Genomic DNA, 25,986 nt, shown 5'->3' with positions numbered 1-25,986 from the left:
CCCATATTGATTGCGGTCCTTCATCATGGACCTCAGTTGCTCTAATCAGATCATCCAGGGGTTTATATTTGAGATTGGGAATAAGGCGTTTAGTTCTGTTGTCTTTACTGGTCTGATTGATTTTTGTATACTTCCCAACAACAGCTGAAGATGCTAGCTCCATCTGTTTGTTAGGTAGATAAGATTAATGGATCTGATTAATTGTTTAGTACTAGAGTGTGAGTGGGTAGCGTTTGTTTTGATATTCTTAGATTTTTTCACTGGTGGCAGCGATTTGTTGCTTTTACCTCCCAACGGTTTAAAAATGTTGAAAGCCTGCTTATCCTGGTTGATGGAATTAATGTCTTCCAGGGTAGCCGAGCTTCCAACCATTTGTGTGGTTTCAACTTGAGGTGTAGAGCTGATGCGATCTTGTGCTTTTATGGGTCTCTTAGTGTGGTCTACCATTGGCGCAACTGGCGGTTGGAGTGATGCAGAAAGTACATCAGACACTGTTGCCATAGCAGGTACCAAGGGAACATGGGTGCCATCTGGCTCAGATAGGGTTACTGGATGGGGGGGCTTGAAATAACAACGCTAGGGGACTTGACCTTGGCATTCCTGTCACGATGCAGTAACTCTGTGATCAGTGTTGTTTGATGGTTAACTTTAGTATCAAGCGCTTCAAATCATGTACTTAAAGTAATCAAAGGAACATTCATTGCTGTTAATGCTATATAAATTGAGGTATTCACACCGGAATATTGAGAGGTTAGTGGAGCAATGTTTGCATGATTTGTTGGTTTTCTTGGTGTTGGTTTAGTGAAGGACAACGATAAAATACACATTTTGCACCGAATTTGGGAACATTATGGGTGACTGTGAAAGGTCGAATCTGAATGACAGCAATGCAGAGGCAAGTGAGCCGTTGTCAACGTCTCTTACAGGTAGAATAGGCACACTTATGCTTTTTGGAGTTCTGTCCGATTTACCATGCATTGCATCACACTTATGATGAACCGAGCACAGTGTCTCCACATGAGGTAATCCGTCGGTAACTGATGACAAATCTCCCGGCATTGAGCATCGAGGGGTGGAACCTGACTTGCAGTTATATCAACGCACGTAGGCGGCTCATACCTTTCAGTCTCGGGAGGGAGCATTATAATCGTGCGGTGGGTAATTCAAAATGATCACCCCTGTGTAGGGTGTTTGCATGAAATCTGCGACCAGTAAAGAGTCGAGTGTTGGCATCAAACTGGACATATCACTCGGGATAATATTAGTAGCATTGGAGGTCTGAGTGAGTTCAGTTGCCGAGCCGGATTGTTCGGTGGGAGACACCGTCCTGGGCTGACATGGTTCAGGATGGTAGAAGTCTTGAATGTCTACTGTGTGGATCTTTGAAGGCAAAGACCCACGAGCAGGATGATTATGTATTGCACTCAGTGAGTGCTTGTAATGGCCATCTGTTTTAGCTGGATTGCCAACTTGGATATTTCCTTTTGAACCGGCATGGTCGATTTGAGAGTCTACACGCCACCGGGCATAACAATACTAAGGGTAGCGAGGCACACACAATTCAGACAAATAATACTTGTCAGCGTATAGAAGGTCAGCCGGTAGCCGATTTATCTCTGCAATGGAAAAGAAAGGATTGGAAATGCCACTACCCGCTGCTAGCTGCAAGGTCAAGCAGCACTTCTCCAACACTTCACGTATGCACATGCGCTGAATATGAATGCTGGGAGAATAAGGGGTGTGGCTTAGTCTACTGAGTGTAAATCCACAAACAAAATCCTTGTATAATCTAAAAAAGAAAATAAAAAACAACATATAAAGGTCTAGTCCATATATCTTATAATAAGAGTCCTGTGAGCACTGCAGAGTTATAGTCATACCACAAAGGAAATCGGGTAAGAGTCCACAGGAGAAGCGTCTTGGGCAGCTAAGCAGCACTTCTCCAGCACTTCCCGTATGCTCTCATCTTCCTTGTCCCAGTATTCTTGTGGTTATGGGAATGGTAGTCCATTCTTGATGTTTTACATGTAAAGTTTGGATAAGTTTTCTTAGAAGTCTTTAAGGGCAAGTTAGCGTGGAATAACTTGTAGAAGGAGTCTGCGAAGATATTTTCATGAGTCTTAGAGGGTGAGTTAGTTCTTGATGGCTCACACACAGATCTTGTTGAAAGGTCTTCAGTACCCTTCCTAGGTGAATGAGGGGAGGTGTAACAAAATGCAATTAAGTCATTGTTATGGATGTGGTATCCTCAAGAGAGGAAGGGGAATACCATGCCTTGTCCGATGATGCCCTGCGACTCTCCCAGAGGTTCTCCCCTCATGTGATCCTCTCTCATATAGCCGCCCACAGGGTCAGGACAGGTAGCGGCTGCTGTCCCCTGGCCACATGAGGAGAGGTGCCTTCTGGAAAAGGAGTGATGACATCATCAGATTCATCCCAGTAGCCAATTTACCCTTCATTGTTACTCTTGCCATATATACAAAAGGTTGGAGTCTGTCATTAACTCCCTAATATGCTGTCTCGTTTGTTTTAAATGCACTACCAAGCGGGTTAGTCGGCCTGTCCGAAACCAATAATTTGATTTCTGATGCTTGTTGATCTGCTTAGAATCACATGCTGTGCATATGGCCCGACATCCAGTGGTAACAGCAGAGTATTGCATCTTGTCTTTTGGGGACCGAAAGGAGACGTCAGCATAGGCGTGTCTGTAACACTATCCCTATCGTGACGTGTAGTGTACCCAAAAACCTTCATGCGCCGAGGGCCCTAAGATTGTTTTTTTCCGCCCAGATAACTGGTTGCCCCATTGCGGAGCTCTTCATAAGAGACATTGTTTATCCTTGTTTACCGACTTAGTTATTTCCCCTAAAGTCACTTCGACTGTGCTTCAAATACTACGACGAAGACTGCGGGAACTTTCGACGGCGGTGGACTTCAACGCCTAAGATCCGGCGGCAGAGTCATCCATGTGGCCGGGCCCTCTTGCCAGCCTATATAGTAGGGAGAGTGGGGTCGGGGTGGTCATATCTTTCGCTATGTCTCTCCTCTTTCCCCCTCTTTACCCTCTACGTCTGGTCATCACTCTTATTACCTTTCGCTATGGAAAGGACAGCATTTAGGTTTTGCCCCTCTTGCAGGGTCAGATGCCTGTGGAAGGACGAGCATGATAAGTGCAATAATTGTCTGCCCCTTGACCACGACGAAGCAGTGCGTGACCCAAGCAGCTCTTATTAACAAACCTATCAAAGAGTCGAATCTCTTTGGTAAAGCAGTCGACGAGGCTCTAGAGACTGCCAAAAAAGAGCATGAGTCTCTTAAGTCCCTGCAACAAATCACACAAAAACCCTCTCCCCAGAGGGGAAATGGTTCCCGCCGGTCCTTTCAAGGCCAATCCCGTTCCGCCCAAAGCATGTACAACACAGGAAACCACTGGAACCCAGGTCAAGCATCCAGCACCCCCGCCAACTATCCACGTAGGGGTCAGCGACGTGGGAAAGGCAGAGGCACCAACTCCAGGGGTGCCACAGCCGCTGGTCAGAAATGACCTACGGATCCAGGTCCCCTCCCATGTCACCCCAATCGGGGGGCGCTTAACACCTTTCCTTTTGGCATGGGAAGGGATTACATCAGACCAGTGGTTTCTAAAGACGGTCGCCCACGAGTACTGCGTGGAATTCACCCGGCCACCAGAGTTCAGACCGGCCAAGACAAGACGCCTGACGCCAGACCATCTGCAAATCCTGAAGTAAGAGGTAGAAGCACTTCTGGAAAAGGACGCCATAGATGCCGTTCCTATTCTTCAGGTAACTGAGGCTATTCATTCAGTGTACTTCCTTGTACCCAAAAAGGACCTCACCATGCGCCCTCTACTAGATTCCGCCCAGCGAACAAGTTTGTCAAACCTCAACAGTTTTGTATGGTAACTCTGCAGGAAGTAATTCCACTGTTGAAACACAGGGATTACATGGCAACATGGGACATGAAAGATGCATACTTTCATATTTCAACGTTGCCGGCTCACAGAAAAACCTAAGGTTCATGATAGAGGACAAGCACTATCAGTACTCCCCTTCGGTGCCAAGGGTGTTTACGAATGTCCTGGCAGTGGCAGCAGCACACCTGCGCAGAATATCCGTCCCTGTCGACCCTTACCTCGACGACTGGCTCATAACAGGGGACTCTTACGAGACATGCCTAGGAAATTCGCAGAAGACAATAGACCACCTATTCAGTCTGGGATTCTCCATCAACAAGAAGAAATCCAGCTTAGACCCCAGTCAAGCCAAACAATTCCTAGGCGCTCTGATTCAGACAAAAGAGGGTCTCGTCTTCCCCTCCAACGAGAGGGTTCAGAACATGCTTTCTCAGATCCCTCAATATGTAGCCAGTCGGGAAGTGACGGTACGCAAGGCAATGCGCTTGCTAGGTATGATGGCGTCATGCATTTATTTAGTTCCACATACGCGGCTGCGCATGCGTCCCATGCAAGAGTGGCTCAACAGCCAGTGGTGTCAGGCCAGCGGACAATGGGAATATCTGGTAGTTGTCTTGCCAGCCCTCGTTCTCTCTCTGCAGTGGTGAAGTCCTTCACCACCACCGCAGTGGAAGCCACTCTCACGACAGACGCATCTCTCACGGGATGGGGGGCTCACCTACTTCAGCAGACAGCGCATGGAGTATGGTCCCCACAAGTAGCATCCAACCATATAAATCTGTTAGAGCTATTAGCAGTATTCAAGGCACTAAAGGCCTTTCAGACACAACTACAAGGGAATACAGTTCTGGTCCTGACAGACAGCACCACAGCCATGAACTACCTAAACAAACAAGGGCACACACACTCCAGGGCTATCCAAGCTGTCCCAAAACATTTGGTTGGGGGCTCTCAAACACAAGATGTTTCTGTTGTCCCGACACGTTCCAGGGGAACTCAATCTTCTGGCGGATGTGCTCAGCAGAGATTTCCCACTGCCCTTAGAATACGAATGGCATATACACGAAGACATCGTCTTCAACGTCTTCGCAGTATGGGGCTTCCCAGAGATAGACCTGTTCGCTACTCAGGAGAATGCCCAATGCCAAGACTACACCTCCAGATATCCCCAGAACTGCTCCAAGGGGAACGGACTCTGGATAGCATGGTCAGGGAAATTGTCTACGCTTTTCCTCCCCGACTCCCCTTCTCAACAAGATAGTGCACAAGATGCAGCAGGAACCAGTTATCATGATACTGGTGGCCCCCATGTGGGCCCACCAACCCTGGTTCGCTCACCCAATGCAGATGTCCCTCTCCCCCCCCCCCCCGTGAAACTACCCTGCCCGTACAACATGTTGTCTCAGGACGGGGTGGGGGGAGACACTACACCCATGCCCGCAAACTCTGAATTTAGCGGCCTAGCTCCTGAGGTCATAGAGTTTGGACACCTTCAACTCCCTCAGAGATGCACGGACATACTCAGGGAAGCTAGGAAACCTAACACTCGATATTGCTATTCCAGTAAATGGAAACTCGTTGTCATCTGGTGTAATACCAAGGGCGTCAATCCCATCAATTGCTCACCTACACACATTGTGCTGTACCTAACCCATTTGTTAAACTCAGGACTAGTCTTCAATTCCCTAAAGGTTCATCTAGCTGCTCTCTCAGCTTACACTACGTCACAACAGAAAGTTTTGTGGTAGAAAATACTGGTTATTATGGCTTTTATGCAAGGGGTTAAGAGAATCCATCCCACCCATTTCTCACCCAGCTCCTGGATGGGGATCTAAATGTGGTTTTAACCAGACTCATGGGATCTCCCTTTGAGCCAATGCATAAAGCAAGTCTAAAAGACCTTACTTACATGACAGCCTTCCTAGTGGCTATCACTTCTATTACAAGGGTTAGCGAACTACATGCCCTTTCAGTTTTAGACCCTTTTGTTACAGTCCACAGGGATAAAGTGGTTCTGCGCACTCATCCCAGATTTGCACCTAAATACATTTCAAAGTTCAATGTGAACCAATCAATTGAACTACCCACTTTCTTCCAGAATGCCACTAACATGGCCGAATGAAGCCTACACACACTAGATATACGCAGGGCAGTCATGTTTTACCTGGAGAGAACAAAACGACTGAGGAAGACAAACCAGTTTTTCGTTTCAGTGGCAGCTGGTAGAGAAGGGGATCCTGTCTTTAAATCAGCTATCTCAAGGTGGATTGTAAAATGCATCACACTATGTTACACTTTTGCTAAGAGAGAACTGCCCTCCAGGCCTAACGCACACCCTACTCTGGGCACTGGGGCTTCCATAGCATTCATTGCAAATGTTCCCCCTGAGTCCATTTGCAAAGCAGCAACCTGGAGTTCTGTACACACCTTTACATAACACTATTGCCTAGACACTCATTCTAGATCTGATTCTCAGGTGGGACAAGCAGTATTAAGACATATTTTAACTATTGTTCCTTCTCACAACCCACCTCCAACTCCGGGTACTGCTCGCTAGTCTATGCACGGCATGTGATTCTAAGCAGATTAACAAGCATCAGAAGACATGCATTACTCACCGTAATAGCATTTCTGATGATTGTATCTGCTTAGATTCACATGCGCCCTCCCTGCCTCCCTGCTCGGGGTGGAAGGAACATAGACGTCTTACTACTTACTCTCTTTATGTACTCACTCGCAATAGCCTGGGGCTCCCTCATGCCAGAAGAAATACAATCGGAGGGACCTCAACACATGAGGGATTTTAGGTACACTATACGTCGCAATAGGGATAGTGTTACAGACACGCCTATGCCGACATCTCCTTTCGGTCCCCGAATGACAAGATACAATACTCTGCGGTTACCACTGGATGTCGGACCATATGCACAGCATGTGAATCTAAGCAGATACAATCATCAGAAATGCTATTACGGTGAGTTATGCATGTCATTCAAATTCACACCCAATTTGTCTTTGAAGACTGGAATATAGTACATACTGGGAATTAATGCTCCTTTATTGGGGGATATGTGCCTGCCGGACAAAGACGTTTAAGGTTAACCCAGGCACCACCTAAACTACCTGTCTGTTTCAATCTTGTTCTTGATAGCCACCACTGAAATAGTAAATGGCGAGAGAGGGCTGCGGGGCGGGGGCTAGAGGTCTATGGATAATGTCACCCACAGATTAGAGCTGATATTTGAAAATGTTCACAGTTTATAATCAACTAAGAGGAAATGCTTTTTACTCAGCTTGGATGACAATTCAGACTTGCAAACAATGTGATGTGGCACAGCCTACACAGAGATCTGTAATAGTTCGATGGGTGGGAACATCCAGCCCAATAAAATTAGATAGGGTACATTACATTTAAATCCTTTAGGCTGCAAGCCCCCTTAGACTTATCATTTCCTGTCCATCCTGGGAATGTGGATCTGAACAGAGATTTCAGAACAGGCCTGGTCAAAAACGTTACCAAATATGGGTTATTATGAATGATAGTATGTACCTGCACACATTATACTGCCAATGCTGTACATTAGCTTTGTTGGGTGGTCCAACGTGCATCGAAATGTATGAAATGTGAGGAAACTCATGCATATGTTGGTGGATTATGAGAAAGTCCTAGTATGGTGAGTTGCTGTGCTACAAATCATTGACTCAACCCTTGGGGGGGGGGGAGCAGTTAAAACCAGGTCCAAGTCCTATATATATTTTTTTTAACTTGTTTTTATTGTTTTTACAGAAAAAGTACCAGTTACAAACTTACAGACTGTCCCACCCCCCCTCCCCATCCCACCCCTTTCCGGAAGAGATCTCGATGTTCAGTTGTTCTCGGGACTGTCTATGAGGTGAATATGTCCGTAATTCTAATGTTATGTGGGCACCACTGTTCCATGTAGTCCGATTGTAGATATTCAACTACTCTCCCCCCCCCCCATTCCTTCAGGAAGGAGTCCTGTGTTCCCTGAAGGTTATGCGTGATCTTTTCCATGGTCATTTGCGACCAGACCTTTTGTAGCCATGTGTAGATTAGTGGTGGGTCTTGCTTCTTCCAGTTCTGTGCGATTGTGGCCCAAGCCGCAATGACTAGGTCCATGAAGTTCTCCACTGCGCCTTGGTGTACTTTTTTGTTTGTTGCCCTTTCAGTCCGCAGAGCCAAACCATCTCCCCTAATTGCTCCGCCTCTGGAAAAATCTTTTTCATTACCATGATCAATTCTGTCCAGAAGCCTTTGACTCCTTGGCAGTCCCACCAGATGTGTCTCCAAGTGCCTGAGTCATTACAGCCCCTCCAGCAACGGCTCGACGTTAGCGGATACATGTTGTTGAGCCTCTCGGGCGTGTAGTGCCATTGTGTGACTATTTTTATCCACATTTCCCTGGTCTGGGCTGCTCGTTTTAATTTGGGGATGTCCGCCCATAACGTCTGCCACTGTTGGGTCGGGATATCCTCCCCCAATGTCTTTTCCCATTTTTTTCATGTAGGGCCATTTTAGTTCCTCTTCCTGCGTGTTAATGAAGTTGTATAGAGTGGAGACTAGTTTCTTGTCCCCTGAGTTGGTAAGAAGGTACCTTTCAAAGGTGGTCAGTTCCCTGGTCGCCGCATTGGTTATCTCGGGCGTTGTTAACCAGTGTCTGAGTTGTTCATATTTGTACCTGTCCGCACTTGTGAGCTTCCACATGGTCCTGAAGTCTGAAAATGTTCTTACTTCTTTGTCAGGGAACATTTCCCCGATTTTCCTGCAACCAACCTCTTCCCAATTCTCAAAGGCATCACGCTCTATTCCCGGTGGGAATTGTGGGTTCCTGCATATAGGAGTGAACGGGGCGGTCGCCGTGGTTATGTTTCCTTTCCGCGTTTGCTCGTCCCATGCATCCAATGTAGCTTTCATGATCTCGCTAATTCGAAGGTTTGGGTGTCTATGTTGCTTGAGTTTCCATAAAAGATCTTCTAGAGGTGTTCTTGCAACCGCCCTATCCTGGGTCACCCAGATCGTTCGCTGGTTGTCCCCTAGCCATTCTTTTAGGACCCATAGTTGCGCCGCATGATAGTAGTTTCTGAAGTGTGGAAGTGCGAGCCCCCCTCTCTAGTGTGTGCCGTGAGGACTGCTCTGGCAAATCTTGGGGTTTTCCTGTTCCAAATGAAAGATGAGATTGTCTTAGCGAGTGCCTTAAAGAATGTGTTCGGGATTGCTATCGGGAGGGCCTGGAAGTAATACAGCAGCTTGGGAAGAGTGTTAATTTTCACCAATTTAATTCTTCCCCACCAGGAGATATTTAGCGGGCACCAGCGTTCCAGGTCTTTTTTTACTCTGACAAGAAGTGGGGGATCACCATCTCATGAAGAATTGGGGAATAGTTCCTTTTGTATAGGGCATCTATTTTGTGCGTGAGTGTAATACCCAGATGCTTGATACCCTCCTCCGCTATTTTGAGGCCTGACCGATCCGCTTCCCCATCCAGAATTTCTCCAGAAGGCCTCCCTCATTCCCTGGGGTCGATAGCTCCAGCCAGAGCGGTGCATGGTCTGACAGTGCTATGGGGCCTAGCTCCATCCCATGAACCTTACCCAAAATCCCCACCGATGCCCAAAAATAATCTATTCTCGACATCGTATTGTGTACGTGCAAGTAATAAGTGTATCCTTTGTTTTGACCTTTATGCTCCCTCCATGCATCGCAAAGTGCCATACCTTCCATCCTTTTTTTGAGGTGTTCAGATAGGGCGCCCTGGTGGTGAGGTCCACCCGCTCTCCTGTCTATCTGTGGGTGCCAGGCCATGTTAAAGTCACCCCCAATTATTAGATCCCCTTTCGCAAACCCCTCCAACCTCCCCATTGTGTAATATTTCAGTTTTTTTCTTGTTAATTTTTAGACCTGAGATGTCCCCAAATGACTAAAGCAACTGTACGGCACATGGCAAAGAATTTTCTGGGTCATCGAGTGCTAATAGCATATCGTCTGCGTAGGCAATCACCTTATGCTGTCTGCCCGCTATCTCGATCCCCTTAATTTGGTTAGATTCCCTTATTTTAATTGGAAGCGGTTCTAGGAATATTGCGTCTAGGAGGGGGGAGAGCGGACAACCCTGTTTCGTACCCCTAGTGATCATTACCCTCTCTGTAACTTCCCCATTTATCGCTATTCTAATCGCTGGGGAGGTGTAGTTGGCTTTGACAATTTTTATATACTGATCCCCCAAATCCCATGTGTTCCAGGGTCTTGAAAAGTATGGACCATTCCACCCGGTCAAAAGCCTTTTCGGCGTCCAGTGAAAGAAGCACTGTTAGGGTGTGGGTGATGTTTATTTTTTCTATCAAGTGTAATAGCCTCCTAAGATTGTCGTGGGTCTGCCTCCCTGGGATGAATCCCGACTGATCCGGGTTAATTAGAGTGAGAAGTAGTGGGGAAAGCCTAGCTGCCAGGATTCTCGTATAGATCTTAGAGTCCAGAATTATCAAAGCGATGGGTCGGTATGAGCCTGGGAGGGAGGGATCTTTCCCTTTGCCTCATTCATGGATGGGGTCACGTCCCCATTGTCTTTGAAGGAGTTTAGCAATCTGGTGAGGAATGGGGTTAAGATGTCCTTGTATTTTTTATAGAATGGAGCTGTGAAGCCATCCGGGCCGGGTGCCTTGTTGAGTGGGAGACCTTTTATCGCCTTTTTTACTTCACTTTCCGTTATTTGGGCATCTAGTGCCACTTTGGCTTCTTCAGATATTTTTGGGATGGGGAGTGACTGTAGGAATCTCTCTTGATCTGTCTCATCTGGGTGCTCTGATGCATATAATTCCTGATAGAATGCTCTAAATGTCTCCCCGATATCTTTTGTACGCGTGAGCGTATCTCCCTGTGCGTTTTTGATGTTCCAGATGGTCAAGGACTTTTGCTTTGCAGAGAGTTGTCTTGCTAGGAATCGATCAGCCTTGTTGGCTTTGATGTAGTATCTTTGCTTAAGGTACAGGAGGGATCTCTCTGCCTTTTTGTTGCGGAGGAGTTCCAGTTGCCCTTGCGTGTGTTTTAGAGCCCTCTTTAAGTGTCTGGTGGGTTGCGTCAATAGTTAATCTCAGATCTCAGTCAGTTTCTTCTCCAGTTCAGGTTCCCATCCAAGTCTTTGTTTATCCCTCGAGGCTTTCAGGGCAATCATGTGTCCCCTGGTAACCGCCTTGAACGCCTCCCATACTGTGCCCAAGGGGACCTCTACTGTGTCTTTGTGATCGAAGAATTCTGTGATTTTCTCTCGTATGGTTTCACCCATCACTGGGTCCGAGAGTAGTTCCTGCGGCAGCTTCCAACGCCAAAGGCCTCCCTCATTCCCTGGGGTCGATAGCTCCAGTCAGAGCAGTGCATGGTCTGACAGTGCTATGGGGCCTAGCTCCATCCATTGAACCTTACCCAAAATCCCTGCTGATACCCAAAAATAATCTATTCTCGACATCGTATTGTGTACGTGCGAGTAATAAGTGTATCCTTTGTTTTGACCTTTATGCTCCCTCCATGCATCGCAAAGCGCCATACCTTCCATCCTTTTTTTGAGGTGTTCAGATGGGGCACCCTGGTGGTGAGTTCCCCCGCTCTCCTGTCTATCTGTGGGTGCCAGGCCATGTTAAAGTCACCCCCAATTATTAGATTCCCTTTCGCAAACCCCTGCAACCTCCCCATTGTGTCCCGCAGGGAACCATCTTGACCCGTGTTTGGTGCATATATGGATGCCAAAGTCAACTTGGTATTGTGTACTTTGACGTTGGCGAATGCGTATCTCCCTTCCTTGTCTGTCTGTTTGTCAATCAATAATGCTTCCATTCCCCCCTTTACTGCTATCATTACCCCTGCTCGTTTCCCTGTTGTGTTTGATTGTGTTAGTACATCATATCCTCTCAGGCGGATTTTCCCCCTGTGTAAGGCTCCGATGTGAGTTTCCTGTAGCAGGAGCACGTCAGCCTTTTCCCTCCTGAGCATATTTTCTACCTTTTTCCTTTTCACAGGGGAGTTCAGGCCCCTATCATTCAGAGTCAATATTCTAGTCTTCCCCATTTGAGCCGGCTCTTATGGGCTACCCTGTAAGCCCGAGTTCTGTGGTCCCCACTCTCTACCGGAAAAGGACCCCAAACTCCCCAACAGTTCCCCAACCTTAAACCAAATATCAACTTTACTCCCAAGGAGGGCCCGGGTATCTATGGTAGCTATGCGTTCTGCCTATTGCTCCCTGCCGTCTAGACTCGGGACTAACTTTGCAGGGGGTCCTAAACCCTGCATCATCCTCAGGCCTTAATGTGAGTCGTTCCTGTTCCGCTACCGGGCCTAAACAATCTGTTCGAATTCAAGACCCTTCATTGGGTACCTCTCCTTGCCCCCTGGAGATGAGCAAGGCGTTGTCAAATTTCTGCCGGAATGTTGCCTCTAATCTGTTGCTGCCGGCTTGTACTTTCCCCTTCCATTCCGTTTCTTATTCTGCCGAACCCATTCCCACCCTCTCGGCCTCTTTTGGTGTTCCCCCATTGACTTTTCACCTCCGCTCGATGTCTCCTCTGCCGGAATGTCCATGATGTGTAGCCTCTCTTCCCAGGTGGTCACCCTCCTTTGCTTTCCTTCCCACTCGAACAGCAGACCGAATGGGAATGTCCATTGGTATTTCATTTCTTTTGCAACCAGTTCCCTGATCAGTGGGGCCATTTCTCTTTGCTTTAGGAGTGTTACGGCTGAAAGATCTTGATAAAGGTGAATGTCCACACCGTTCATCCTGATTTGATCCAGCTGCCTCGTTCTCCTTAGGATGAGTTCTTTTTGCGGGTACGAGGAAATAGCTGCCAACACATCTCTGGGTCTTTCCCCAGGCGCCCCTTTGCTCTTGGGGCCCACTCTGTGGATACGGTCTATCCCAAAGTCCTCTGGTTCTTGTGCTTCAATTATGTTCATGAACACTTCCTGTACCGCTTTCCTTAGGTCCTTGTCCAGAAAAGATTCTGGCATATTTTGTATGCGAATGTTCGATCTGCGGGACCTGTTTCCTAGGTCTTCGCACTGAATCTCCAGATTGTGGGTTAAGCGCACTAATTGCTCTTGTTTCGCTGTTCTGTTGTGCCTCTTCTCCTACGTTTTGCACTATTTTTTCTAGGGTGTCTGTCCTTTCTTCCAGCTGGGCCATGTCGTGTTTTATGTCCTGGACTGCCTGTTTCATGTCGTTCTTTATTGCAGCGAACTGGTCCTCCACTGTCGACATAAGCTTGTCTTGTTGCTCTACAAACCAGGCATGCATATCTTCCTTTGATGGGCGTTGGTTGCCTGAGGTGGTGTGGATGGGGTCTGTTGTACGTATTAGAGAGTCTTCCTGCGATCTACCTCTGGTGGTCACTGGGGTGTCCGAGGCCCACATCTGAAGTATACTCGAGTCTTGTTTGGAGGGCTGTGGGTTCTGTTGGGACCCCCCTTCCCTTTCGCCTTGGACATGGCCCCTTCGAAGTTGCTTTGCCACCGCTTTGTCCAGAGTCTTCCGCTCTTTGATGAGGTGGCTGCGGGGCGCTCTCATAAATGGTGCCTCTGCTATCCGCCCCCTGAGCTCTTGATGCTTATTCACTTGGCAATCCGCAAGTTCGGGTTTTTCTGTGGGGATAAAAGTCCCAATCGTGAGCTTGATTTTTTTCCCCCTTGGGAGAGGCCCCAGGTAAATGTGACTTGCTGCTGGAAATGGATAGTGGGGCTCTGATTCCCTTATTTCTCCCCTCCACTACTCGCTGCTCCCTTTCCGCCTGTAAGACTCTGCGCGTGGTGTTGGAGGAGGTGGAGTGTTCCCCCCCGCTGGGATTAGGGATGCCAAACCTTATTTAACTGCAGTGCGGGGAATGAGTGTGTCACCCCCTGCCTGCGGTTTAATTAATCTCTTCGCCTACTTGCGGGGCTGCGTGGGAGGGGGGAGCCTCTCATCTGTCAATCCGCTGGGCCGGCATCCACCGCTGGAGTCCCCCGTTTCGGGGCTGCAACGTTCGCCCGACTCCTGCGCTGCCTCTCTGCCGCCTTCCCGCACCTCCCGCGACGTCCAAGGGATCGGGGGCCGAAGTCTTTGTCCTCGCGGGCCTCCTACGTCTTCTCCGCCTTCCGGGGCTCTATGGTGCTGGAATCCCCGCCTCGATCCACCCGCCGCCTCCACGCGCCCCTTCACCGGAGCAGGCTCCGCTGATTTTCTTGGGGGAGGTGAGGTGGCGTTCCCGCTGCTTGGTCGCAGCGCTTCTCCCGCCCGGAGTGGCCCCTTAAAGCTGCCGCCGCAGTCCCTCCAAGGCGCCAGAGGATTCGCTCTGCACTGCTCCAGCGGTACTCAGAGACACGGCTCCCTCCATCTCTATGCCGCGTGAGGAGAGTCGATGCCGCGGTGGGGGATGGGCGTTCTGCTCCCACAGCGTTGCCGGGGTACGGTCTTCAGGGATTTTGCTTCCACAGCAGTTTCAGTGTCTCTGGGGGGAATAGCTGCTTGTTGGTGGAGCTGGTTCCCTCAGGGTCGTGGCTAAATGAAGTGCTGCAGACTTGCCCGGCAGGAGCGAGACTCGCACACGTCTCCCTGCGCCGGTGGCCATTTTGGAATTCCAAGTCCTATATTTTTATATTACCTCTCTGCCCACAACACTATAGGGTCCAGAGAAACATAGGTTGAGGAGGTGCATTATTTGGTGGAAAAAAGCAACTACTGAAATTGGAAATCTCTATACAAACGTAGATCTCTAGATCCAGCTGGTTTCCCCTATTGCAGCGATGAAACGTTTTGTCTGATCTAGGCTACAGAGTAAATTGTGGAAAATACAGCAAAAACTTCTTTGCCGACTTGCTGATTTCCTCAATGGCTCTGTGGCAATTTAAGTAACTTGTATGCTCCCCCTTGTATTGGGGGAACATCAGTTAAGTTAGGTAATCTACCTGGATAAACAGTTGAACCCCGTTAAACGGTGTCCCTTAATCGTTAGTAATGCCTATCACTAGAGCTAAAGCAAATGAAATTGTCATGATGCCTGCCCCCGGAGCACCAGGCCAGGCCCAGCACCCCCGGAAGCAGGCATCATGCCCTCGGGTAAAAGCCCAGCGGCCCCTTATAGGGGCTCTTTGGACTCAGTCCTGGCGCCTTTGGCGCCAGGCTCATGTTGGACATCAGTCCTGGCGCCATAGCCGCCAGGCTCATAAAGGGAGGTGTTTGGTGCACTTACCTGATGCAGACCATGCTGCATGCTTCAGGCCTCCCTGAGACCTGAAAGGGACTATTTTTTCATAGGGACTATTTTTTCACTCGGGCGTGGCCAGGGAAGGATACATACCTAGTTGGGGAAGGATACATACCTGGGACTTCTTTGGAGGCTATTTATGCCACGCCCAGGCAGCAGCTCATGCTTCGCGTTGTTCTGTATTCCAGCAGCTGAACGCTCACCGTGTCTGCTCCTGCTCCTGGACTCCAGCCACGCCCGCCTCGAACCTGGAACTCCTGTTAGGAAAGAAGAGAAGAGAAAGGTGAAAACCACGAACTATTTCAAACTTCTTACCTGCATCCGGAATCTTCACTCCAGCATCCCTGAAGAAGGACTTCCATTTAAAAGCATTGCGTTGCTCGCTGCAGCGCGCTCTTCACTCACCTGTCCTCGAGACATCTCCCGGCTCCATCGCGGCTGTCAGCACATGTCGCCACATCTCTGCGCCTAGGGGAGAGAAGAAGAGACAAAAGGTGAGCAAAGTGAACACCGGAGGAAAGCCTAATTTACAGCCATAATACTTACCAGCTTTTCTTGGTGTCATCCCATATTTCGGGTCGGCGCCGCTCCGTTGGTAAGTACCGCACCCTGGCCCCTATGGGGAAAGGACAAAAGACATTATTGGGAAATGATAAAGACATTTAGAGTAATCGCCCTCAGTAACTCACCTGAGTTTACCATCGGCAATTTACCCCTTCAACGCACCGTCTTCATTCTGCATCTGAAATAAAGGACAGATCACAAGTTAGGAAGACAACATAAAAGGGGGCTCACTCTTGAACTTTTGAATCTTCATACTTACGGCATTTCGCTCAGAAAAGTCAAGAGGATTTTGCCAGCGCCATTCTGAAAACCAGTGAAGTAACTGGACTAACGTGCGCCCCTGCACCAGACGCAGGATGGAGAGTTCATCCTTCCAAACCATAAGGTGAGCTTAAACCGGGGATTTGGAGGAGGAAGTTAGAGGAGAACGAAGGGGAACAAGGGGGGAATCAAGCACACTATTCTGCAGACGGTTCATTCCCTTTCTCATCTGCAGAAGGATATTCCTACGGGCCAGTCAAGCAAGATTTGGGGAACCAGTTCAATCGGTGTTCCGGGCTCTGCGCATCACGCTTGAAGAGGCCACAGCAATCCAGACTAGACCTGCGCCTCCGTGGGAACCAGGTGAGCGTTACAGAAATGCTCATAAAGCCTGCGATTATATGTGTGGTCCCTTTGCCTAACTATAGCCGCTTACCTGAGGTATTGGCACTGATTGCACGAAGGAGGCAGTGGGTGCAGGACATGAGTTCATGCCCTAGTGCTGATGAGGAGGATCCTGGTCGGCTGCAGTATATTTCCTTGACTAGTGGGGAATCCTTAACTGAGCTGACTGTTAACCCTGATGAGCCTAGGTGCCCCTTAGAGAATAAGGGTATGGAAAGCCATGTTGGAAGGTCAGATGTACTAATGTAATTTTTGATCGCCCTTGACTCATCAACCGGCGACAGTATCGAGATAGCACCTGACTTATCAATAGTGGAAAGTATTGAGACAACAATTTTGGAGCCCTCTCTGCAGTCCCCATTAGAGTTGAAGGAGGGGAGAGATGAACAAACCCACTTATAAGAACAGATTAGCCATCTGCAATGGCTGCGAATGAAGGAAAAGATAATTGGGGAGCTTAATCAGTGTAAAAGCTTCAGACTTTTACTCTTGGGAGATCTGCTGGACAAGTTTGCATTGCAATTCCATCGGGATAAAGCAGATACATTCTGTCAAACTGATCAATTTACTGACCAGATAAATTAGAGTTCCCAAATTATTCAATGTGAACCAAGCTATCTGGCTCCCATGGGTATAAATCAACCCTTAGTGCATGGTAAGGGCACAAACGTCTTGGATACAAGAGATAACTTTTGTCAGATGACTCTTGATTTAAGCAATATGGTGCAACTCTCGGTTGATAAACTCGTAAAACATCAAAAAGTGATATCCAACCCGCAAGCTTTGTCCCCAATCACATCCATCATAATTGAAGAGGGAGCACAATCATCAGTACCAATGCTGTGGGTTGGAGCAGGAGAGTTGGTCCAAACTTCTGTACATCCTGTCCAACAAGATATTAATAACCTTAAACATGGCCTCCCCAGAAGTTTGCGTATCAGTAAAACCTGTATGCCTCCCATCACCGAAGATTCTGTGAGAAAGATTGTGATGGACCATAGAAATGTTCTTATCAAAGATGTGTAGGCACCAGCAGTATATGAACCTAGGGACACCTTGAGGAATGAGGTGCTGGTGTGGTTGTGTCGGAAGGCTTCAGACCTTAAGATCATCCGCAGGATTAAGATTGACAATTGGTGCACCCGAAATGGCAGGGATTGTATATTGGTGGGGTGTGGAAAAAGCAATCTTCCATCCTTTGTGTCCATCTGCAATGATTGTCTGAGAGCTTCATCGGATTTCAAGTTGATAGTTGACCTTGGTGTACCATAGAACTGTTGAATTGGCAGACCATGGACTCTGTTTCTTTACTTTATCTTCATTGTTTGTATTGTTTCTTTGTCTGGCACTCTGAGGCCTATGGATGTGTGGCACATTATTCAAATTAAAATGAATACTTGGGATAGAGTACAAGCAGCACTAAGAAATACTTCAATGAGATTTAAAGTTGCATGTGATTGTGTTCAGGGTTACTTCCTCATCTCTGTGAGTTAAATGGAACTTCTGCCAATGCAGGAAAACATAATGACTAAAGCCTGTTTGATAATCTCCCAGTCTCAAGCAGTGGCGAACAAATTTGGGCGCTTCACATTGTCACCAATACTGACCTTCTACAAAACAAAGGTCGTTCCCAGTTTGACCTATGGTGCAGAAGCGTTACCCAACTTACCAGAAAACTTCTAGGCAAGAGTGGAGGGACTTTACTAGAAAAAGGTCCTTAACCTTCCGCAGTCTCTTCCGATTGCAATAATAAGGAAGGAGCTTTCACTCCAATCACTGGGTTCTATTGTTGCCCAAAATGAAACCATGCTTTACCGCAAAACCTTGCTACCCTCAACCCCACTAATCCCAAAAAGAGCAATACATCAGGAAATTCTGGCAGGTTCCTGTAAAATGTTGCAAGACTGGTCACTCAGGGTGCAAACACTGCTACACTGGGTGGGTAGTTCCAGTGAGGAACTTATCAACAACCCGGTAAAGGTAAAAGAGCGCATTCTGGAGAGAGACTGGATTGACACGCTGGATAAGGCCGCGTCTACAAAACTGACACAAGATCTGCCCTTGATCTGGTCCAAAGTAAATTCACCAAAACCCTACCTGCTAAAATGTCCGGCCAAGCTCTGCAGAGAGTCTTTTCTGAGAATCCGGCTGAACATTATACATACTAAGGAAGTTCTGTCGAGAAGGAAGCAGTGCGAAGACAATTAATGTAGATTTTGCCTAATACCAGAAGAGGTGGAAACTGTCAAACATCTATTGTTGCTCTGCCCAGGGGTGTCGACTCCCTGCCAAATTCATCTAGGACACCTGTTCAAAAATCTGCACTTCTACGATGAAGAGGAATGATGGTGCCGGTTAATGAGTGGGGAAAAAACGGCATGGGTGATCACAGTGGTGGGCTTCTTTAGAGGTATCAGACTGATTACCTAAAGGGGGAAGGCCCCTACAACTTACACTTTCTGTTAAATCTGGAAGGAGCCACTTTGAAAGACGATAATTTGAAGAAACTAAAAGCGGGGAATCGAAATAACTGAACTTTAATTTTTTTCTCGGGCACCACCTGTTTTATGTTTTTTTTTGTTGCACTTTTACTACTTAGGAAACTTATCTTGTAAAAAGTAAAAAAAAATGTATGCAATTGAATCAAGTAATAAAAAATAAAAAAAATTCAAAATGGAACTTCTTTAAAAGAGGAACGGAGGTGGCTGAGTCATTTGCAGAGTTTTATAATGTATTGTACACTAAGCAAGATGGGGAATCCCAAGGTGAGATTCAAAGATACCTTGAGGACCACACTCTCCCCAAGCTCACAGAACCAGAAAGAGAGGCACTTGAAAGGGAAATATCAGAGGAAGAGGTGGAGGGGGCTATTAAACAGTTAAAGGTGGGTAAGACTCCAGGGGGGGACGGATACACAGCCGACTTTTTTAAACAATATCAATTGGTGCTCATACAACCGCTAACTAAGCTGTTGAACCAAATTAAGACCCCGGAAACCATTCCACCGACATTCTTGCAGGCCATGATCACGGTCATACCCAAGCCTGGTAAGGACCCGGCGGAATGTGGCTCGTATAGGCCCATCTCGCTCTTGAACACAGATGCGAAGATCTTCACCAGGATCTTGGCGACGCGCCTAGAAAAATGTCTCCCCCGACTGATCCACCCAGATCAAGTCGGTTTTGTGTTAAATAGGCAGGGGGCCGACAGCATGTGTAAAACCATACACGTGTTAAGCTCAAAAGGGGTCAGAACGGAGGGCGCTCTTCTCCTATCCCTAGATGCGGAGAAGCCGTTCGATAGGGTGAGCTGGGCCTTTATGGAGGAGGTTCAGTCGTCCCTGGGGATGGGGCCCAAATGGCAAGGATGGATGGCCGCCCTTTATTCTAACCCTTCAGCAAGAGTGGTGATAAATGGCGTTGAATCAGAAGCCCTTCCATTGGAAAGAGGCACGAGGCGGGGGTGCCAATTGTCTCCCCTTATATACGCACTGGTAATGGAACCCTGGGCCATAGCGATTAGGGGGAACGACAAAATCCAAGGTATTAAGATAGGGGAAATCAATTGTAAGACAAGCCTATTTGCCGATGACGTGTTGCTATATCTCTCCAACCCATCCCAATCAGTCCCTGAGGTACTGAATAGCCTGGAATGATATGGGACCCTTGCGGGCCATAAGGTTAATTTGGGAAAGTCCATCGCATTTATAGCGGGTCAGCTCGAGGTGGTAAAGCGGCAATACATTGAGGACCTCCCGTTCTGTAAACAAGCGGAGGGACTCTGCCACCTAGGAATCCAGATACCACCAGATCTGGCAGACCTTTTCCATGTAAATTACCCCCCCCCCCCCAATCCCCTGTGGTTCGCAATTAAGCGAGACTTAGAGCGGTGGACGAAGTCTGGCCTTTCCTGGATGGCACACCTCAATTCCATTAAAATGGTTATCCTCCCAAAGTTCCTGTACTTGTTTCAGATGCTGCCGAACCAGATACCGAAGCTGTTCCTTCAAGAGGTTAAGTGTGCCCTTCTCCACTATCTCTGGGCGCGAAAATCCCATAGAATCGCCTACGAAACATTGATAAGGCCCAAAGATGAGGGGGGAGTTAATTTTCCAGACCTAAAAACCTATTATAACGCATCACAGCTGCGAGTTCTGCTCGACCATTTGGTGATGGGCCCAAAGAAACAGTGGGTGGCATTGGAAAATGTGCTTTTCTCCCCGGTTACACTGGACGAGTGGTTGTGGGTCCCCAAGGCATGTATCCCGAGGAAAATTCTGAATCACCCGGTCCTGGGGGTGCTGTGGTCCATATGGAAAGAGGGGGATTATTTTAGATGGCTCACAACATGGCCCTCGCCCCTAAGCTGCATTTGGGCTCCTCCACTCTGGGATGGAATTGACAAACCATTAGCCTTCCAACAGTGGTATGAGGCAGGTCTTAGCAGGGCGGGGCAGCTGTGGGTGGGTGGATGGAGTGTTTATATCCCTTGGAGATCTGAAGGACGCTCTGGGTCTCGCCAACCTCTCTCCCTTCCGATATTTACAGCTTAACGGAGCCCTTACCGAAAACCGATGGGGAGATACTCTCAGGCGAGACCTAACGGATTTTGCGAAATTTCTAATCGCTTATAAGGGGACCAAAGGTGTGATATCGAAGCTTTACGGTCTCTTGCTGTTCTCTGCCCCGCGGGATCCCCCGTCTGCTCAGGTACAATGGGAAAAAGGCTTAGATAACCCCCATCACCGACAGGAGATGGACCAAGATCTGTAGACAGGGCAACCGCTCCACAGCCGCGCCCCAATACCGCCACCAGGCCTTGAAATTGATTCATAGGTGGCATTACCCTCCACAGAGGATAGCCAGGATGAGAAAGGGCTATGACCCTCGCTGTTGGAAGTGTCACACTGAAAATGGGGACTATGTGCATATGTGGTGGAGGTGTCATGTGGTACAAACCTATTGGAGTGAGGTGCTGTCTTGGATAAAAGAGGTTGATGGGATTGAAAGAACCCTATCCCCTTGGCTAATGTTGTTTGGCATTGAGGTGGAGGGAGGTCCCAAGGTGAAAAACGATCACATGGTACAGGTCATGCTAGTCACCGCCAGATCCTGTTGGGCCCAAAAATGGAAGTCACCCCGACCCCCCGGGGAAGGAGAGTGGATCTCCAAATTACGGGCCATATGTGACATGGAATTCTTGACCCACCTGATCGATAAATCTTAGACTAATATTGAGGGCCTATGGCTTCCCTTCTTTGACAAATATGGGAGAGCAGCATGAGGGACATGAACACTGTAAGACAGACTGCTGGACCTTAACTCGGCCCTCTGGACACCCCTTCCTGGTGACTGAGGGGGCCTGATGGGACAGAGGACCCAATTTTCAGCTGTGGGGCCTCGCGTTTTGAGCGTTTATAAGTGGACTACCTTTTGCATGTAACGTGTCACAAAGTTCCGTGTTGGACCCCGCTGATATTATTTTTATCCAAAGATCCATGGTGTGGAAGAGGGAGGGGGGAGGGGAAGGGTGGGTGGTGAGAAAGGTTGTGATTGATTCTGTATGCATTTCAATGGTTGTATTGTTGTTCGTTCAATGTCGTGACCTTAAAAACTCTAATAAAACTGAATTTTCAAAAAAGAAGAGGAACTGGATTCCTGAAAATGTATATGTCTTGAATGCTATTTGGTATTATGTATTAAATTGCAAACTTTTAATAAACACAATACAACCTCTTTTGGGGGTATCCTGCTCTGAGGAGTATGATTGCTTCCGAATAGAAGCCCTCTTTTTCTCCATTTATTGAGGAATGAAGAAAAAATAAGATATGTCCTTAGAAAATGTCTATGCTTTGAAAAAACAAATTCAGGTGGGAGTTTTATGAATATCGGAAAAATCCATGATAGGCATGATATTTGAGGGTATATATTAAGATTAAGGTATGAGGGTAAACGTGAAGATATGAAGTGTTTATCTTGTATTTTTTATGATGATATAATGTCTGAGTTGATACTTCTAAACCGAATATCTATTAATCATTTAAATACTTTGATTGCCAGCACTATTGGGGCACTATTATTTTATACCTATACCTACACTACCAGCTGGACTTCCTCAGAGGTATTCTTCCCTTCCTCTCCTTCCCCCAGAAGTTCCAGAGCTCTGGTTCTCTCTAGGCTGGACTATTGCAATAGCCTCTTTCTAAATCTGCCTGCCTCTACTCTCCGCCCTCTACAACTCATCCAGAAAAGGACTGCAACACTAGTCCTTGGCCTCAAGCCCAGGGATCGGATCTCTCCAGGACTGAAATCTCTGCACTGCCTCCCAGTGGCTTCGAGGATTAAGTTCAAAACCCTCTGCATTGTCCAGAAGGCCTTCTGGGGCCTGGGGCCTCAATACCTTCAATTCTCTCTTCCTAAATACTTTCCTTCCCGAGCTATTTGCTCATCTGCCTCCATCTCCCTCAGAGTCAGTCGCTTCATCAAGCAACGAGTTGGTGGTAGAGCTCTTTCTTCGACTGGGGCCTCCCTCTTGAACAGCCTCCCTGAAACTTGAGGAGAACCACCTCCGGTTCCAGGAGCACCTCGAAATCTTCCTCTTTGCTTCTGCTTTCTCTCCTCCTCTCCCCTTTTGAATTCCTGGCTGAAACTGTACTGGTTACCTGGCCACCCTCTGATCTCGAGCCCAGGTTCCCTCCCCCGCCTGTTAAACACCTGCACTGCCTCCCTGGCATCCACCGCACTTGGGGACTGTTTCTGTACCCTTACAGTCCCCCACCAGCACTTGACACCTTATGTTTGCACTTACCCTTGCACTTGCCACCAGCTGGCCATACTTCTCTTATTGTTTTTTTAAAATGTATTCTTATCCCATATACTGCACTGCCCACCTCCTCCCATTCCACACTTTTCCCCTTCCTCCTTCCCCTGCACTTGCACGATCAGAATGACACTTGGCCTAGTAGGATCGATGTCTCTGTCTTGCCTCTGTTCCCCTTCCCTTGCCACGTCGCGCCTCGAAACACTTGTGTATAGGCGCGTTATAAATGCCATATCATATATCATATCATATCCCTAACTGCCGCACTAAAAACACACTGTACAGACCCATTACAAAATGAACTCATATTAATTTTGTGTGACATTTCAATTTATTCATTATGTAGCATTTGCATAAGTCTTCTTTTTTTATTTGCCTCAGGTCCAAACAAATCATTAAAATCTACTGGACTACACCGAACAAAGAACTGGGAGAGTGCATGTGTGTTTAATAAAGCTGCAAGAAATATCAGCCGTAAATCAAACCTGATCAATAATCACAAGATCCACCCAGGAGGCAAAGCATTTACATCCACTGAAAATAGCAGCAGTGTAAATTATGAGTCAAACCTTCCTAAACCTCACCTGAGCCACAGAGGGCAAGGACTGTCGACCTGGACGAAACATAGAGGAAGTCTCATTGATTCATTAAAATGGAACCAGAATCGAAATGTGCCCACTGGATTGAAAGTGTGTGTATGTAGTCGGTGCGGAATATGCTTTAATCATTTAACAAACTCGAATACACATGAGCAAGTAAACAATGAAGAGCAACAGAATATATGCAGTGGTTGTACAAAGAGCTTGTCCCGGTCATCAAATCTGAACAAAGAACATGGCAAACATATGGTGCACAAAACTCACATATGTACTGAATGTGGAAAAAGTTTCAAAACATCACAGCTTTTAGTAAGGCACTGGCGAATACATACAGGTGAAAAGCCATACATGTGTATTACATGTGGGAAGAGTTTCAGACAAACAGCACACCTAATCAGACATCAGCGAATGCATGTGAGAGAGAAGACAATATCCTGAGAAGCAGAGCAGCTCAAATGATGAAGAGTACAAGCTTGAGTGCATCTTAGAGAATAATGATCTCTTCACCTACACTAGCTGAAGTCATTCATTTTGTGAAATTTCTTTATGAAAAGATGTTTTATTTTATTCCAGCAAATTGATGACCATGATCTACCACATTCAGTTTAAAAGCCCTTACCACCAGTACTGGGATATTAACATGGTGGCAAAAGTGAATGCAAAACTAAAGTACAAAAGCCTTCTTTGTTCCGCTGTAAACCTTGTTCTTGGGATTTCTGCAGAAGCAAGTTTAGGTCAAGTCACAACGAACAATACTGAAGGATAATGAACGGAAAAATTGATAACTGAAACTTGAAACAAACTGATGTTCTGTAACTTGCAATGTAGCACGTTATCCTGATGTGCCCTGATTCGTGAAGGTGTACATTTATATTTTGCAATGCATGCGCCTTACTCTAACCGAGTTGATTAGTACATGCCATCGGTAGATAGTCCTGCCTAATATTAGGCGATCCAATGATATAAACCTCCAACAGTGTCCTTTAGTAGGAAGATTTGGTGTAATCCTGTGATCAAAGTTCATTTCTGTCCAGCAAGAGGAACATTTCGGGAAGGTGCGTGGTATACAAGTGAAAGTTGTAGCACTGATTAGCTAATATTAAGCAGCCCATGATGCACTTGTTGCAGGCTGTTGTAGTAGCAGGCATATATTGGTGTTTAGTGATGGATTTGTCAGTCATGCGGTAGGCAAATAGTTGGCTTTTCACTGAAATGTGTGTTTTGGACCATCAGGTGAGTAGCATGTTTTCAGCAGTCTGTTGATCGGTACACATCAAGCAGTCAAGCGAGTGGCACATGTTAACAAGATCAGTTTAATGATGAATAATGGTCAATCAGTTATCCAGTTATCTGCATGTGCCCAACCCCTATTTCGAGGGGATTGGGTCCTCCGACGTATTCCATATCTATGACATGTAATCACCACAGCTGTGCTGCTTCGGAAACTTTTTCGGCGTCTGCGTCCTGCGTCGATGACGTCGATGCGCCGCCGTCGAGGACCTCCTCCGACGTCATCCGATGTGATAAGTAGGACGCACGACGCCAGTAGCCTCAGTTCCGTTTTTTCCGCGAACGTGTTGCTTCGTGTTTCTCGGTTCTAGCCTCGACTCATTGGAGTTCTGTTCTTTCTGGTTCTTCGAACCTGTTCGTTTGTGAATATTCCTTCGACGATGTCTTCCACTTCGTCTTCAACCCCGCGTCCGGGCTTCAAGAAGTGCGGGGAGTGTGGGTCCAAGATGTCGGTGACTGACTCGCACGATGCCTGCCTCTGGTGTCTCGGGGAGGCCCACGACACGGATGACTGTGTCGACTGCCTGTCGCTCACGTCCAAGGCCTTACGCGAACGTAAGAAGAAATTGTCGGTAGGTCGGGTGTCCAAGCCCCGGAAGTCGAAGTCGGCGGGGCTTTCGACGGATGATTCGAGGGGTGACTCTCCGCGTCATCGTCGGAAGTCTCGTCGGTCTTCTTCTAGGAGTCGGTCTCGCCACTCCTCGGCCTCTTCGAGGCATTCTCGGAAGCGCCGACACCGGTCGCCTTCCAGGTCCTCTTCAGAGGACTCTGCCTGGCACGTCGGTTACCCCACCAGCCGTGCGACGCCGGAGGAATGGGCTTCCTTCGGGAAGAAGATGTTGGCGATTCTTGAGTCGCAGGGTACTCAAC

General features: G+C 47.5%; 1 protein-coding gene across 5 annotated transcripts in view; it reads left to right on the top strand.

Annotated features, from left to right (window-relative positions):
* LOC138481557 (zinc finger protein 660-like) overlaps positions 1-25,342 on the top strand; it is a 1,126,844-nt gene extending 1,101,502 nt beyond the window's left edge. For 2 of the 5 annotated variants that reach the window (XM_069613740.1, XM_069613741.1), the window contains one exon: positions 23,609-25,342. In XM_069613740.1, coding sequence (XP_069469841.1) covers positions 23,609-24,264 — 656 coding nt within the window. In that variant the 3' untranslated portion in view covers positions 24,265-25,342. The remainder of the gene's footprint in view (positions 1-23,608) is intronic. The other 3 variants (XM_069613739.1, XM_069613738.1, XM_069613742.1) reach the window with 2 other exon arrangements.
* The last annotated feature ends 644 nt before the right edge of the window (positions 25,343-25,986 follow it).

This window comes from Ambystoma mexicanum, chromosome 5p (genome assembly GCF_040938575.1).
Source record: "Ambystoma mexicanum isolate Mex_15411 chromosome 5p, UKY_AmexF1_1, whole genome shotgun sequence".
Taxonomy (NCBI): domain Eukaryota; kingdom Metazoa; phylum Chordata; class Amphibia; order Caudata; family Ambystomatidae; genus Ambystoma; species Ambystoma mexicanum.
This window is presented reverse-complemented; position numbering and strand designations above follow the sequence as displayed.